This window comes from Lucilia sericata, unplaced genomic scaffold (genome assembly GCF_015586225.1).
Source record: "Lucilia sericata isolate MDLA Ls3-8-SP2 unplaced genomic scaffold, ASM1558622v1 Contig002131F_arrow, whole genome shotgun sequence".
Taxonomy (NCBI): Eukaryota; Metazoa; Arthropoda; class Insecta; order Diptera; family Calliphoridae; genus Lucilia; species Lucilia sericata.
Window position 1 is genome coordinate 52,061 of NW_023995977.1, and position 15,999 is coordinate 68,059.

The 15,999-nt window shown below is 30.7% G+C and overlaps 1 protein-coding gene across 1 annotated transcript; it reads left to right on the top strand.

Annotated features, from left to right (window-relative positions):
* Positions 1–15,256: 15,256 nt before the first annotated feature.
* Positions 15,257–15,536, top strand: LOC119613467. Its single transcript, XM_037969482.1, has one exon. It carries the CDS (start codon positions 15,266–15,268, stop codon positions 15,455–15,457), a length of 192 nt encoding a protein of 63 aa, XP_037825410.1. The 5' UTR covers positions 15,257–15,265; the 3' UTR covers positions 15,458–15,536.
* Positions 15,537–15,999: the final 463 nt, after the last annotated feature.

Below are 15,999 nucleotides of genomic sequence, written 5' to 3' on the forward strand. Positions count from 1 at the left end.
ATCATTAGCTAAAGAGATGGAAAAGTAATTAGAAATAAGTGAAAACTCAAAGTTAACAGTGGCTGAAGGAAATTTCAAATCAAATACATCTTCTGTGGAATAGTTGCTGGCAGTTAAAACCAGTTGCTTAGTGTAGCAACAAAGTTGCAGCAACTTTTCTGCAGAAATGTTGTTCGGAATCGAAATTACTTTTCTAAAGAATAATTATTCAGTATCGGAACTACTTTTCTATACAGTAGTTGCTCCGAATCTGAACAATTTTTCTATAGAAAAGTTGATCAAAATCGGATATACTTTTCTATAGAAAAGTTGCTCGGAAACGGCACTAATTTTATATAGAATATTCGCTCAACTTTTCTACAGAACTTTGAACAACAACAACAACTTTGTTGTTGAATTGCAACAACAATTCTATAGAAAAGTTGCTCAGAAATGCAACAACTTTTGTATAGAAAAGTTGGTCAGAATTGCAAAAACTTTTCTATAGAAAAGTTGCCTGGAATAGCAATAACTTTTCTATGGAAAAGTTGCTCAGAATTGCAACAACTTCTCTACAGAAAAGGTGCTCAGAATTTCAACAACCTTTCTATAGAAAAGTTGCTCAGAATTGCAACAACTTTTCTATAGAAAAGTTGCTCAGAATTGCAACAACTTTTCTATAGAAAAGTTGCTCAGAATTGCAACAACTTTTCTATAGAAAAGTTGCTCAGAATTGCAACAACTTTTCTATAGAAAAGTTGCTCAGAATTGCAACAACTTTTTTGTAGAAAAGTTTCTCAAAATTGCAACCACTTTTCTTTGGAAAGTTGCTCAAAATTGCAACCACTTTTCTATAGAAAAGTTGCTCAACATTGCAACAACGTTTCTACAGAAAAGTTGCTTAGAATTGCAACAACTTTTCTATAGAAAAGTTGCTCAGAATTACAACAACTAAGTTGGCCAGCACTGGAACATCTTTTCTATAAAAAAGTTTCTCAGAATTGTAACAACTTTTTTATAAAAAAGTTGCTCAGGATTGTCACAGTTTTTCTAGAGAAAGTTGATCAGCACTGCAACAACTTTTCTTAAAAAAAAATTGGTCAGCACTGCAACAACTTTTCAATGTAAAAGTTGGTCAATATTGCAACAACTTTTCTATAGAAAAGTTGCTCAGAATTGTAACAACTTTTCTATAAAAAAAAATTGCTCAGAATTACAACTGCTTTTCTATAGAAAAGTTGCTGAGAATCGTTACAACATTTCTATAAAAATATTCTCCGATTGGGAACAACTGTTCCATAGAAAATTCGATCAGGTGTTAAGCAAATGAAAAAATACTTTAAGAGCAACCAAGCCCCACTGTGCATTATAAAAAACATATTCCCTCTTTGCATAGCTCCGATAACAGTGAACTAGTAATCAGGCTAAACTCTACAGTTACAGTTCATGTACGAAAAACATTATAATTGCAGCAGACACATAAATAAGTACCAAAGTGAAACCGATAAAAACTTTTGCACCCGACACATAGTACCATCCATATTCACACAATCGTAACAGGTTACTATTTTTTTGGAATTTAATTTTTTCCAACTACTTGATGCCATATAGTCTCATGCAACAAGGTTTGCCACGTAAATAATACTCATGCCACAAAATCTAAAAAGAAGAACAAAATAACTAAGGAGCAACAGTGGTGCAAGTACTTATTCGTGTTAGTACTTCTGCAAATGCATGTAATACGTATGTAAGTTGTATGAGAAATAAATGACTTTAACGTCAAGTGAGATTGGAAATTAGTAGACCAATCTTTTTCATCTTTTACTAGTTTTTTACATTCTCCTAACACTTTTCTAATAAAACGCTTACAACCCCTTTATAAAACTCTACATTTAGCATGTTGAAAAAAAGGGGAGGAGAAATTAGTTTGTGTTGCAATATTAGGGTGTTAAAAACGTGGTGTATAGCACAACTATTTTACTATTACAATGCAATTATAACGAGCTACAGGCAACCATTTAACAAACCAGTCAACCCATCAGACACAAAACTGACTGGCAGTCAGGCAGGTTGTATGCCACACGTCCATTTTCATAAGAATAGAAAGAGAAGTAGCAGACAGACAGACAGGCGAACATCGATTAAACACTGATATTGGCAGCGTTGATGAGGATGTTGATGAGTCTGGCATTGATGACGTCGACTTACACAGACGATGATGGTGTGAAAAGGTTTGTTAACTATAAATGTAGTAAACGTAGTCGTATTACAACCAACCTACCAACCCTTTCGTCCTACTTCATCGCACAACATATTAAAGGATATTTAGTACTTTAGATGAGTAAAATAGAAATAAAAAGGTGGAAAGTTAACTATTTTCATTCCGGCTATTTATGTTTTACTGTGATTTTTGCCTTATAATCTCCTGAGAGTATAAAAGGGCTCGTTTTCCTACCATCCACCCACCACTATTCCGTTTGAATAAGTGTTGCTGCTGTAGATGGTTTATGTTAGTTTGGCTTTAATAGTTATTGACTGGCATGACCGTGTAAGTACTTTCTTTATACCTTGAGTTTCTTTCTACTTTTTATACCCACCATCAAAAAAGATGGGGGGTATATTGTTTTTGTCATTCCGTTTGTAACACATTGAAATATTCGTCTAAGACCCATAAAAGTATATATATTCTGGGTCCTTATTAGATTCTAAGACGATCTAGCCATGTCCGTCCGTCTGTCCGTCTGTCCGTCTGTCTGTCTGTCTGTCTGTCTGTTGAAAACACGATAGAGTCCAAACGGAAGTAGCTAGCGAGCTGAAATTTTGCACAGATACTTCTAGTTGATGCAGTTTGTTTGGTATTGAAAATGGGCAATATCGGTCCACGATTTCGCCTAGCCCCCATATAAGGCCCCCTTCAGAAAATGACTTTATCGCTCATAACTTGCTAAGGGAAGCATCAATAGCGGTGAAATTCGGCACAAACATGTTTTACGGGAACATAAATCTCTTCGTAGAATTTTATAAGGATCGGTCCGTAATTGACCCTACCCCCCCATATAAAGTCCCCTTCAGAAAATGACTTTATCGCCCATAACTGGATAAAAGAAGCGTTAATAGCGGTGAAATTCGGCACAAACATGTTTTATGGGAACATAAATCTCTTTGTAAAATTTTGTAGGGATAGGCCCATAATTGACCCTACCCCCATATAAAGTCCCCTTCAGAAAATGACTTTATCGCCCATAACTGGCTAAGAAAAGCATCAATAGCGGTGAAATTCGGTACAAACATGTTTTAATGAAACATAAATCTCTTCGTAGTATTTTATAAGGATCGGTCCATAATTGACCCTACCCCCCATATAAAGTCCCCTTCAGAAAATGGCTTTATCGCCCATAACTGGATAAGAGAAGCGTTAATAGCGGTGAAATTCGGCACAAACATGTTTTATGAGAACATAAATCTCTTTGTAAAATTTTATAAGGATAGGCCAATAATTGACCCTACCCCCCATATAAAGTCCCCTGCAGAAAATGACTTTATCGCCCATAACTGGCTAAGAAAAGCATCAATAGCGGTGAAATTCGGTACAAACATGTTTTAATGAAACATAAATCTCTTCGTAGAATTTTATAAGGATCGGTCCATAATTGACCCTACCCCCCATATAAAGTCCCCTTCAGAAAATGACGTTATCGCCCATAACTGGATAAGAGAAGCGTTAATAGCAGTGAAATTCGGCACAAACATGTTTTATAGGAACATAAATCTCTTTGTAAAATTTTATAAGGATAGGCCCATAATTGACCCTACCCATATAAAGTCCCCTGCAGAAAATGACTTTATCGCCCATAACTGGCTAAGAAAAGCATCAATTGCGGTGAAATTTGTCACAAACATGTTTAATGAGAACTTAAATCTCTTTGTAAAATTTTACAAGAATCGGTCCATAATTGACCTTAACCCCCATATAAAGTCCCCTTTAGAAAATTACTTTATCGGCCATAACTGGCTAAGAGAAGCATCAATTGCGGTGAAATTTGGCACAAACATATTCTATGAGAACCTAAATCTATTTGTAAAATTTTATAAGATAGGAGGCGAAATTCGGCACAAACGTGTTTTATAAGAATTTAAATCTCTTCGTAAAATTTTATAAGGATCAGTTCATAATTGACCCTACCCCCCATATAAGGTCCCCTTCAGAAAATGACTTTAAGGCTTATTACTGACTCAAAAATGTGAGTACATCGATGAATTTCGACATAAACAATTTTCGTATTAGCTAAAATCTCCCACTAAATTTTATGAGGATCGGTCTGTAATTGAGCCTACCCCCCTATAAAGTCCCCTTCAGATAATGACTTTAACGCTCATTACTGACTCAAAAATGCGATTACAGCAGTGGAAATCTACGTAAACAAGTTTTGTACTAGCCAAAAACTAAAAATCGTTTTAAATTTTAGAAGTATCGATCCATAATTGACTTATACGGGGGTGGGCGTATAGGGGCGCCTTTAACGATTCACTCCAGAGAATCACTTTAACGCTCATGTATGGCTCAAAAGTTCTTCCAAATTACGGTAGTTTTATAGGAACTGGAAGTTTTCAACTGAATTTGATGAGGATAACTAATCAAACACCCATTTTCGGTTCCCTTCAGATAAATATTTTAAACCTCATGACTGAATTAAAGATACAAGTACAGCTACATTAGATACAAATAATTATTGTATAAACCGACAAGGATAGGTCCATAATTGACTCTACCCTCCATATAACCACTCTTACAAAAAAACAGTTTATGGTTATAAATATTGGATCAAACAAAATTAATATTTTTAATTCGGAAGAGCACGGTCCATGCTTAAGCCCTTATTAAATTCCCTCTACCAAATATTTCCCTGATGTTCATATTAATATCGACACATGATTCAACATAGAACGATAATATCAAAGTTTATTTATAAGGATGATTTGATGGTGGGTATATAAGATTCGGCATGGCCGAATATAACACTCTTACTTGTTCGTTCTTAAAAAAGTACTTTTGAAATTTTCTTTAATATTGATCTTACACAGAGGGAAAACGAAATATACACGCCTGGTACCAAATTGACACCAAAAAGTTTATTGTTTTTTCAATATCATCCGTTGTCAAAGTATATCATACGTACGACAACACTATGTAATGTTGACAACGCAACGTTCTCAACGTTGACACGCAACGTTCTCTCAAAATTCGTTGTCGAAAATCTAAATTTAATACACATCCGTTGTCTAACAAACGTGGTAAGCTCACTATTGGCAACGGATTGTTTGTCAATAGTGAGCTTACCACGTTTGTTAACATTAAGACAACGGATGTGTATAAAATTTAGATTTCGACAACGAATTGTTGCAATGTTGTCAACATTATATAGTGTTGTCGTACGTATTTATTACTTTGACAACGAATGTTATTGAAAAATTATAAACAGTTTAGTGTCAATTTGGTACCAGGCGTGTATATTTCTTTTTCCCTCTGTGTAGAGCCATGAAATTAACATATCGTTTAGTGCTTTTTCGTTACATAACTCCAAACAAAAGAGAAATCTTAATGAAAATATATAGCCAAAACAATTTCAAATCATTTCCCTTAATCCTTCTACTATTTTCTTCAACACCTCTGTAATATCTTCTTAAACCGGAACCGTGCCAAAGAATAAAGTAGTAAAATTTTTATGGCAGTTTATATGCATATACGAGTACAAACATCTTTGTAAGTGTGATGGCAGTAATAATTTTTTTCTTGTATAAAATCATATTGTTGCTGAATACTTTTTTTGTCATACCCATCAGCCAAAGTGTTGGTTGGCGCTTGTTTGTTTGTGTATGTGTGGCAACATTTCTCATTGTCATTTTGTGGCACAAAACACCCACAAAAAAGTGTATAAGAAGAAAAATTATTTATATAAAAAAAGTATAATACTCTAAATGGGATTTTTTTGTTGTTACTTACTGCCACTGATGCTAAGAAAATACCGCTTAAGGCAAGTCGTCGGAAAATTGCACAAATATAATTTTTTTGTTGCCCATGCAAAAATAATTCAAATTAAACTTTTTCCTTTTGGCGGATGCCAGAAAATGCGTACATAATTTCAATTGTTATATTTTTTCACACACATACAATGAAAACTCATATACTAAAACGGAAGTTTCATCACAAGGACACAAATTACACATATACATACACTCTCTTTAACAGAAACTCTTAATATAGCTGGGGCAACAACAACAGCAGCCACACTATGTTTTATGTGAGTGTTAAAGTTGTAGGAACAGAAAGCAAGAAACTTTGAGTATTTATTTATACATATGTATGTGTATAAGTGCAGGACTAGCTATGTGTGTCACAGAGCATTTGGTTTACATTTGTAATTTTGTGTTTTTTCTCTCTTTCTTAAAAGAAATTTAACGCTACTTTAGTTAAAAAATTTCTATAAGAATTCCAAAAAAGTATTAATATTATAAAGAAAAAGTTATGCCGCCATTTGCTTATCTTCTTTTAAAAGGATAATGAACAAAAGTCTTAGAGAAAAATTAAAATAAAAAGGAAAAAAAAAAATCAAATAACAAACCATCTTGTGTGAACATCATGCCTAAAACAAAAGATTTGTGTTTTTTGTTAAAATAATTTAAAAAAATAAAAAAATATGTCCCCAAATAGTTTTGTGAAAACTATATTAAAACAAATGTCTTTTTCTGCAGCAAGGCTTTCGTGTAATGTTATAAATTTTTGCCTTATCATAATACTAATAAAAACATAAAATATTGGGAAAAAAGTCATTCTAATTTTGCAGATAAAATTATAATAAATAAATTAATTAGTATTGGTTGGGGGAATACAATATTTCGTTTAAAAAGTTAAGATTTCTAATATTCCCAATAGTTTTCTAAGTAAGATTTTTGATTACTTTTATGAAATTTCCTATTATTTTCAAACTATTTCCTGAAGAAAACTGCAATTGTAGAATTATCGTTAATAAGAACTTTAAAACGGATTTGTAGAAACTGATCGAATATTGTGACTATAATCCAGAAACAACTTTATATACTACTTTAACGGGTTTGTGTTGATGTTTGAATGCATAGATAGTTCTATAAGTATACAGATCGACTCATAATCATTTTCTGTACCGAGTTGGAGATGTTAGTTCGTCTGTCTGTTCGTCCATGTAAAACTTATAATCAAACTACAGGTCGGTATTGTTTTTTAAAAAAAAATTGTTCAAATAAGCATGATGCCTATTGAAGATGATTGAGCTTCATGATCATATTTAATATTCTAATTTTTCTACAAAATCGGTACAACTTAGTTGTATATAAGGGTAAATTATACAGATATGGGGTATCCTGTGTTTGTCTTCCTATACCAAGAATTTACAATTTCCTTTCCCATCAAAAACAGATGTATCTAATGGTGTTTATGACGGAGAATCTTGGAACCATTTAGTTTATTTTTTCACTAAAAAGTACCTTTTCCAGAAAAAAACACTTTTTGCATTAATACTTCTATTTTTACTAAAAGAAAAAATTTAAATTTTTCAGTTGAGAAGCCCCAATTTACTAAAAAGTCACTTTTCAATAAAGTGAGTAAATTATCACTTTTTTACAAAACGTCCTTTATTACTAAAAAGACCCTTTGTACTAAAAGGTTTCTTTTTTTTAAAAAGTCCCTTTTTTACATAAAGTTCCTTTTTATTAAAAATTTAATCATTTACTGAATTCCCTTTTCACTTAAAAGTTCACCTAGTCACATTGAATGATTACTTTGTCCAATTTTAGAATCCATTTATTTTTGTTGATTATAGCAATATCTGGTGCAGATTGGGAGTGTTCCCTCAGATAATATACCATATCATATGCCTTATAGGGAATCTTTTAACAAGGCCCCTAGTAGATGGCATATAAAAAAACATTGAAAATTTATTGTTTAATTCCTTAATAACAAGTAAAAGTCTTAAGGAAATTTTCTCAAACTCAAAAACAGTAATAAATTAAAATTATCATAAATTCACTTTCATTTTACACAATTTCATTTCGTGTATGCAGAAAATGTGATTCAGCATACGATGCTGTTGACCAAAAGATAGTCGTCGATGGCAAAGTAAAATAAAAGTTTTTGAAATATGTAAAACAGAACAATGTTCTACGGCCTTTAAAAATATTTTGCTGTAGATATTGCATTAGATTGTGTAATTGACCAAAGGAAAGTTTTAGAAACGTTATGTGGTGGCAAACTGAAAGAAGAAAGTAAAGCGAATATAGAAACCATTCCCAAAAGGGTATTTAAATCCTAGTTCAGTGGTAGTCATCGAAGTAGCAATTGGATTCTATACAAATGATTTCAAACAGAAAAGTGACCAGAAAAACAAGCTGCTATCTATAACATTGGCACACTTTATACTGTAAAGTCTATAAATTTTCCTTTTTTCTTATGTTTTTATCAGAAAATCCCTAAAAGAAACTTGAACAGGAGATTGGAGGAAATAGTATAAATTGATATTGAGAAGAAAACTAACAAAGAACGTGAGTTAGATTTCATTAAACATGAAACAAAACTTAAGAAAATGCAGATAGTCAAAACAGTAGACAACAGAAAAACTTTAGTGTTTAGTATAGACACAACAATTTTAAAATTGAAACATATAAAGTATTTTGTTATGAAACAAAACATTTTAAGGCAGTTGACATTTATAAAACATTTTGCACAAACAATAAAATAAAAAAAAAAAAAACTTTAAACTGTACGCAATACATTACTTTTTGTTGTCATATTTACGCACTAATACAATAACAATTTCATGCAAAATAAAAAAAAACAATTTAAATGCAAATACTTATTTAGAATGAAGACCAAACTCAACAACTCAATGCCAAGCATAGTTTTAGGCTGATAATTCAAAACTTGTATGATTTTATTTTGCTTTTTCATTCACACACACACACACATATTTCTATAACCCAGCAAACATTTTTTATTACGGAAGTAATTAGAAAACATTGTTATTTGTTAGGACTTGTTGAGTCTGGATATAATTTCGCTACGATTACAAATGACCCCTACAAAACATCATGTGGTAAATCTGGTATGAACATAGTCGGATAAGGAAGGAAAAATAAAACACACTCACTATAGGTATACGTATCATATACTCTTGACACCAACTCATTTTCAACTCTTAATTCCACATTCACTCACTCCACAATAGTCTCTGCAATAGTCTTTTACCATCAGTATTTTAATAACATTCTCTTTCCAAGGATTTGTGTTTAAACCACAGTCACCGCGTGCACCTCGAAAGGACCTCTCCAATAACCAGAACAAGCCAAAGTCCGAAACTTTGCACTATGGACTAACGGGATCCCGTGGTACCAGATTATTGGGTTCTCTGGTTCGACCTCATGACAAATCATTCCATGGAAAGGCCGAGGATACGTTTGATCATCACCAGTTTATGGTCCCGACACCTCTTTTCCCCAGGATTGTAATAACACCAAGATGATGGAAGATTCATCATAAATTAGTGACACTAAAACATATCCCATTGTCCCTTTCTTTGCGTACTCATTATCAGCTGGAAGTGCCTAAAACGTAACGTCTGGCGACATCGGCAATAGTTTTACTTTCCAAATGTTTGGAGGGAGTCTTAGGGACCCTAAAATGGAACACTCTGTTCCTCTTTTTGTGTACTCACTATAGCACCCAAAAGTCTCTAAGGCGAGTCGTCTGGAAGGAAACGAAAATAGTTTTATTTTCCAAATGTTTGATGAGAGATTTTGTATTTAAATTTGTGCACACACGCACAGAATTGAAAGAAAACTTGGACAACAAGAAAAAGAAAATTATTTATTCTTGATGATCGCTTTAAGGCATTTAAAAGTTTTAAAGTTTCTTAAACAAGAAAATAAAACTAAAGCAAAAAAAGTGAAAAATAAAGTTTAGAGAAACAGAGAAGAATTACGCTTTGTTGGCCAACAATAAAATACAGGTCAGATATGATAAAGAATGTAATCTTAAAATTTGTGAAAACAAATTTTTGATTAAAGCTTTCAACATTTATGGTTACAAAGTATTTAGTTATGAATTGTTTTGTTTATAAATATAAGTATTTTTTAGAGAAACTATTTTTGAAAAAAATGAATTAATATCAATTTTAAAGTTCTGCTAACAGAACTGCTGTTCTGCTATATAGTAAACATGTGTATAAATTGTATATAAATACATCAGTATGTAGCACAGCAAGTTAGTGTCAGATTGTTATATGTTGCATGAACATGATGTACAGCAAAAAAAGAACATTGAAGAACATTAAATAAAATAGCCAAACACTTACTTTTCGCAGAGTAAGTAAAAAAAGTTGTTCATTTCATGCCCTACAAACTTCACAATATACATATTTAAGCTGATGTTTGCAAATTTTAATTTTTTTCCACTCAAAATCAATCTTAAAATAAAAAATTTTATGACAAGATAACAACCAAAATGTTTAGAAAGTAATTAGATAGAATAATGTTAAGCAAATGTTTATTAGTTTAACTGTAAGAAAAAAATTGTCAAAGTTCGACTTTGAGCTTTTTGAAATCAAATAATGTATCTAGGATCATAGAATACTTTTTATATGAAATATTTGAATAATGTAAAACTTGGCTTAGTAATGGAAAGAACTATTTTCATTAAAGATCATAAAAACGTATTCCATTTTCTATAAAATTGTTTTAATTATAATTAAATTTTAATTAATTTAATTTTTCAAAATTTGTAGCATACTTTTAGTTCGTTTTTGTTTTATATTGCAAAACTTTTGCTGCGTTTATTTTCTCATATTTTTTAGTTTTTCATTTTGACAAAAAGTAAAAAATTACTAGTAGGAGAAAAAAATGTGGTGAAAATAATGTTTTTAAATAAAAATTGCACTTTGTATATTCACACACACACTTATGTATATATTTGCCGAAACACTTCCTTTTTTTTCAACACACATACAAAGGAATTTTCAAATATAAAATTAAAGTTTGACAAAAATGAAAAAGTGCAAAAAAAAGGGAAAGAAGACAATGTAATAAATGTGTAAGTAAAACATGTTGCATTTGTCGTAGTCGTCTTCGTCGCTGAAGTGACTGATAAGTGTCGCAAGTGTGACAAATATTTTAACTATAGTTCAGGCGGTTATATGGGTAACAGTAGCAACGATAAGTATGTAAACGGAAAGAAATTTTAGTATGTCAGGCTGCAGAGAATCTTGTATACTCTTCAACAACGGTGTACTTATATAAGTGCCTTTTTCTAATCTCTTTTGGACTTATGTCTTAAAAAATTCCTTACTAATGAGAAACTCACAACCACTTCTAACTTTTACTATTTATTTTTAATTATTTTTTAAGCATTTCAGAACTCTTTTGTGGACCAAGATACGTTTCCCTTGAGGTTCGAGGTCTTCCATATTTAAATCTTTACTTTAGTATTTTGTAAATTATTGGTAGTTAAATTGTATAGAGGTGCAAGACATCATCAGCCATAAAGCTAAAACTGTCATAAATAGGAAAATATTAAACTAGATTTCTTCCTTTTGAACTTGTTTTATATGTTTAACTTATTTAAATCATTATAATTTCCGTAAATGTATCTAGTCCCATACACCTGACTTAGTGAAATACTCCTAAATTTATTAAAAATCATTTCCCCTAAGAAACCCTAAGATATTTGCCGGAAAGCTCTTATCATAGACAATAGTTATGATGGTAAGACTGCATGTTTTTCATAATAGAGATGAGTAAATGATATAATTTTCAATCACTTTAAATATAATTATTTTTCTTTGAAACTTTTTGCGACTTATTTCTTTTACCAAAATGATTGTATCAATTATTGATAGATTTGAATACAATTTTAATTGAATTTATCAATGTATTAATTAATGAGAAAATACCAAATCAATTATTTTAATTATTAAATTTAATTGAAATGTTGCATTGATTTTGATTGATGTTGATTACTTTTTAATTAAATAGATTAAAATGTTTAATTGATGTCAAAATAATCAGATAAGTCAATGATTGAATGAATTGAATCGTTAATAGAGTAACAAATTACTGCCACTTAATATATTGAGTTAAATTTATAGCAAAGTAAACAGGTAGACTGACGGACGGACATGAGTAGGTCGACGTAGATTCATGTAAGGACCCACAATATACTTATGCATATTTCAATGTGTTACAAACGTTAATTGTTCATTAATTAACATCTTTAAAGGATTACTTTTTTAAAGTCACTAGCTCATCTCTGGTATATTTATTGATACCACTATAAAGGAGTCTACACGCAAACTTTTATCACAAGATAAGCAGTAAAAAAACCGACAAAAACGTACTGCAAAAACTTTACGAAAAAAAAACTTTTTTTCTAGTTCTTAGTTTTGGTTTAATGTCCTTTTACTTGTACGTTTTTGTTTCTTTTTTTTTTAACATACATAATATTTTATTTTTCTTTATCTGAGGTGTGAGTTGTATTTCGTACATCTATCTCAATGTTGTATGTGGTTTGCTGAAAAGAAAAAATTGCAAAAAAAAAAAATCGAACAGAGAAGCAAGAAAGTTTTGCAACCTACGACCATTTAGTACAAACATTTGCCTGAATTTCAGGCAAAGGTGGGTGTTGTGGCTGCTGCTAGTCGTCAGTCCCTGACGACAAGTAGAAAGTTTAAGACTCAGTAACTATTTTGCCTGCTAGTGTGGCAAGCTTTTAAAACTTTTTAATTATTTCTATAGAGGGTGTTAAAGTAAAACTAACAATGTACCAATGCGACAGCCAGTGTGCGAGTATGATTTAAATAACAACTACAGCAACAAGCTGAAAAATTATGGGTTTCAACTTTTTTTCTTTCTGCTAGTCATACTTTTGGCCAGCCAGCAAGGGCGTTAAATACGAAATATGGTCCAGCATATTACAACCCTTGTACCAACCATCCTGATTACAGCCAACACAAGTACTAGTACTAGTAGATTTTGTTGCAGTTTAAAGAAGTTTTGTTAAATAAAATATAAAATATTAACTTATTCCTGCTACATAACATTTGCGGTGTATACAACTCTTTTTTTTTTTAATTTTACTCTTGTTACTGTTTAATTTTCTGCATACTTTTACTCCTGTAATTTTTATGTAAAAAAAGTAAGAACAAAGTTGTATAAAAATATAAATTTTCTATAAACTTGGCCATGTTGTAAAAATAAACTTGTAACAAAAATTAAATAAAAAAAGAAATGACTACAACAAGAGAATTATTCATTTCTATGTTAGTTTTGCTGCTGTAAACAGCACCCAGTTGCTGCATGTTGTTGTCACAACTGCTGTAGCTGTTGTATGTTGTAGTCTTGCTGTGAATGTTCTTGCAGTTGTTGTGTTGTTGTAGCTAATTGTATGCAATTTATTGCTTTGTAAGGTGACTTTTCATACGCTTTTACCATTTATTAACTAATTTAATATGCACAACTGATATTTTGTTCTAGAGTTTTTTGTATACCCTACGTCATTATAGTGTTGGGGTGTTAGACGTTTATGCTGATGTTTGTAAACCCAACAATATCGGGCCAAAATATACCAATTAAATGCAAATATCATTAATAGCTGACTAAGGCATGTTTCTGTACTAAAAATATATTTTGGCATTAATTTTGTCTATTATTCTTTATGTCGCTTCTTGATTGATCACAGATCCCTTTAAAGATCCACTCGAGGATATTCCTCTAATGATTATAGATTTCATATTGAGATAAACATTTTAAATAGGGTGAATAATTATGCGTCTTAACTGACCGTAACTTTGTTTTTTTTTAGTTTTCTTGTCTTTTTTGGTGTAATTTTTTTCTTCGTCATGCTGCTCTATTTTTCATTAGTGGTGCGACATGTTTCCTTAAATGTTTGAATATGTATTTTGTAGATATGAGTTTTATCGTTTTTTTTTTTGTTTTTTATAAATATTATGTTGTTTGGTTATTTATGAGATTAATTCTATAAAAAAGTTAATGTTATAGTAATAAGCTTATCACAAAAAACTCGTGCATATATTCGAGGTTCTTTTTTAGCTATTTATAAATATTGTACTCGTAAGTAAAAAAAAACACTTCCACATTTTAAATAAATAAATCATAAATTAAGAATGTTTTGATGATGCTGCTTTTTTGTACTTTTTTACTTTTCATTTGTCCATTCCAAAAAATTATCAATTAACCCACTATTTCCATTAGAAATGTTTAGAACTAATTTTGAATTTCAATAGAATTCGTTTTGTTTTCCATGATTTAAAAATAAGTTTTTAGTTGATAAGAACAGAATTCATAAAAAATGCAGTGATTAAAATTTCATTTGAAAAATTTCGATTGTTATTAAAACTTCCCAATAATTTTAAATTTCAGTTTATTTTGTTTATGAAAAATTGTCGTCAGTTAAATAAATCTGTACAAGTGTAGGCACTTGCACATAATTGATTAATTAACTATTGGGGAAGAGAAAGAGTACATTATTTTCCAGGCTACTTATTGAAAATTCTAGAGTTACGTCTTTGCTTCAGTAGGTAAGTTCATTGAAAAGACAATAGATTTGTTTATGGAAAAGTTGATTAACTACTTTACAATGTGTAGTTCAGGAATCTTCTTAATTTTCAAAGAGGTCCAAATAATTTCCAAACAGGTCCAAATAATTTAAAACTTTTTTTAAAATTAAAAAAATATCAAAAAAGGTTTTTCTTTATTTTTTGTTTAATTTGTTTAAATTATTTTTGTTTATAAAATATTTAAAATTCTGTGAATAAACGGTTAAGAGTTTTTCACGAGAAAAAAAATATTCGCGATAAAGTATTTGTTTTATCGTTCGGATTAATTTTTCAATTTAAATGCTCTTGTTACTCTATTTTTGCTCTTCACCAATTTCATCTAAGACTCATCACCATTGACGATTTGTCTATCAACTGTTGATTGACAAAAAGGTCAGTGAAGTGTATTTAAAACTGATAAGTTCTAAATTCATTGGAAGCATTTTTATTATTTTATTTTTGTATATTTTTTGTACTTTCCAAAGATGTTTTATTTAATCTTTTACACATATAAGTATTTCATTTTAAATTAAATACAATTTAGTTGATCTTTAAATTTCAAACAGAAAAGTAAGTGTGAAAAAAGTGAATAATTAAAAAGAAAATAATTTAAATTAATTGAAATTTTTAATAATTTACTTTAGTCAATCATCATGCAATTCACCTGGTTCTTTGCCGTCATCTTCGCTTTGTTCGCTCTCGTATCGGGCCAAAGCTGTCCTGGCAACTCCAAATTGGATAAGTCCACTAACTTGTGTCTTGCCGAACGTCCCATTCACGGTGAATGTCCACAAAATTTCAAATACAACATCAACATTAACAAATGTACCTACGCTTTAAGATAAACTTATTGATTGTTAATTGTTTAAAATTTTTTAAATAATAAAATATGAAATTTAAATGAAAATTATATTTTGCGTAAAATGCTTCAATTTTGTTTTGTTTATTTCCCAGCAATTTGCGAAAAATTCTAAATATTGTGTTGTGTTATTATGGAGGCCTAAAATTGTGTAGACCTTTTGTGTTATTTGGACTAAAATATGTAGTACATCGTTTTACATTTAAACCATGTTTAGTATACAATGATTACAACAACAGTGTGTGTTACAAACTTGTTTACAGGCCAGATCATGTTTAACACAATTTTTAACAACCAGCGGACATTTGCAATGAGCTTGAGAGTTATAATAGACATTTATTGAAGACCTCAGCTGTTAATAAAAGTATGATTCATTTTGTGAGCTAATTTTAGCATCTATATTTTGATAAGGAACATTCGAGAAAGCTGGAATAGCATGCTTTAAATGAGACTTCGTATCACATGATGTCTGCCAAACCTTTACGAATAAGTTAAAAGTGTTGTCTTGAATAAGCATTCCTAACTTTA

Bases quoted from the DNA above. Each gene is read 5' to 3' on its own strand.
- LOC119613467 (XM_037969482.1), top strand. From the start codon at position 15,266: ATGCAATTCACCTGGTTCTTTGCCGTCATCTTCGCTTTGTTCGCTCTC.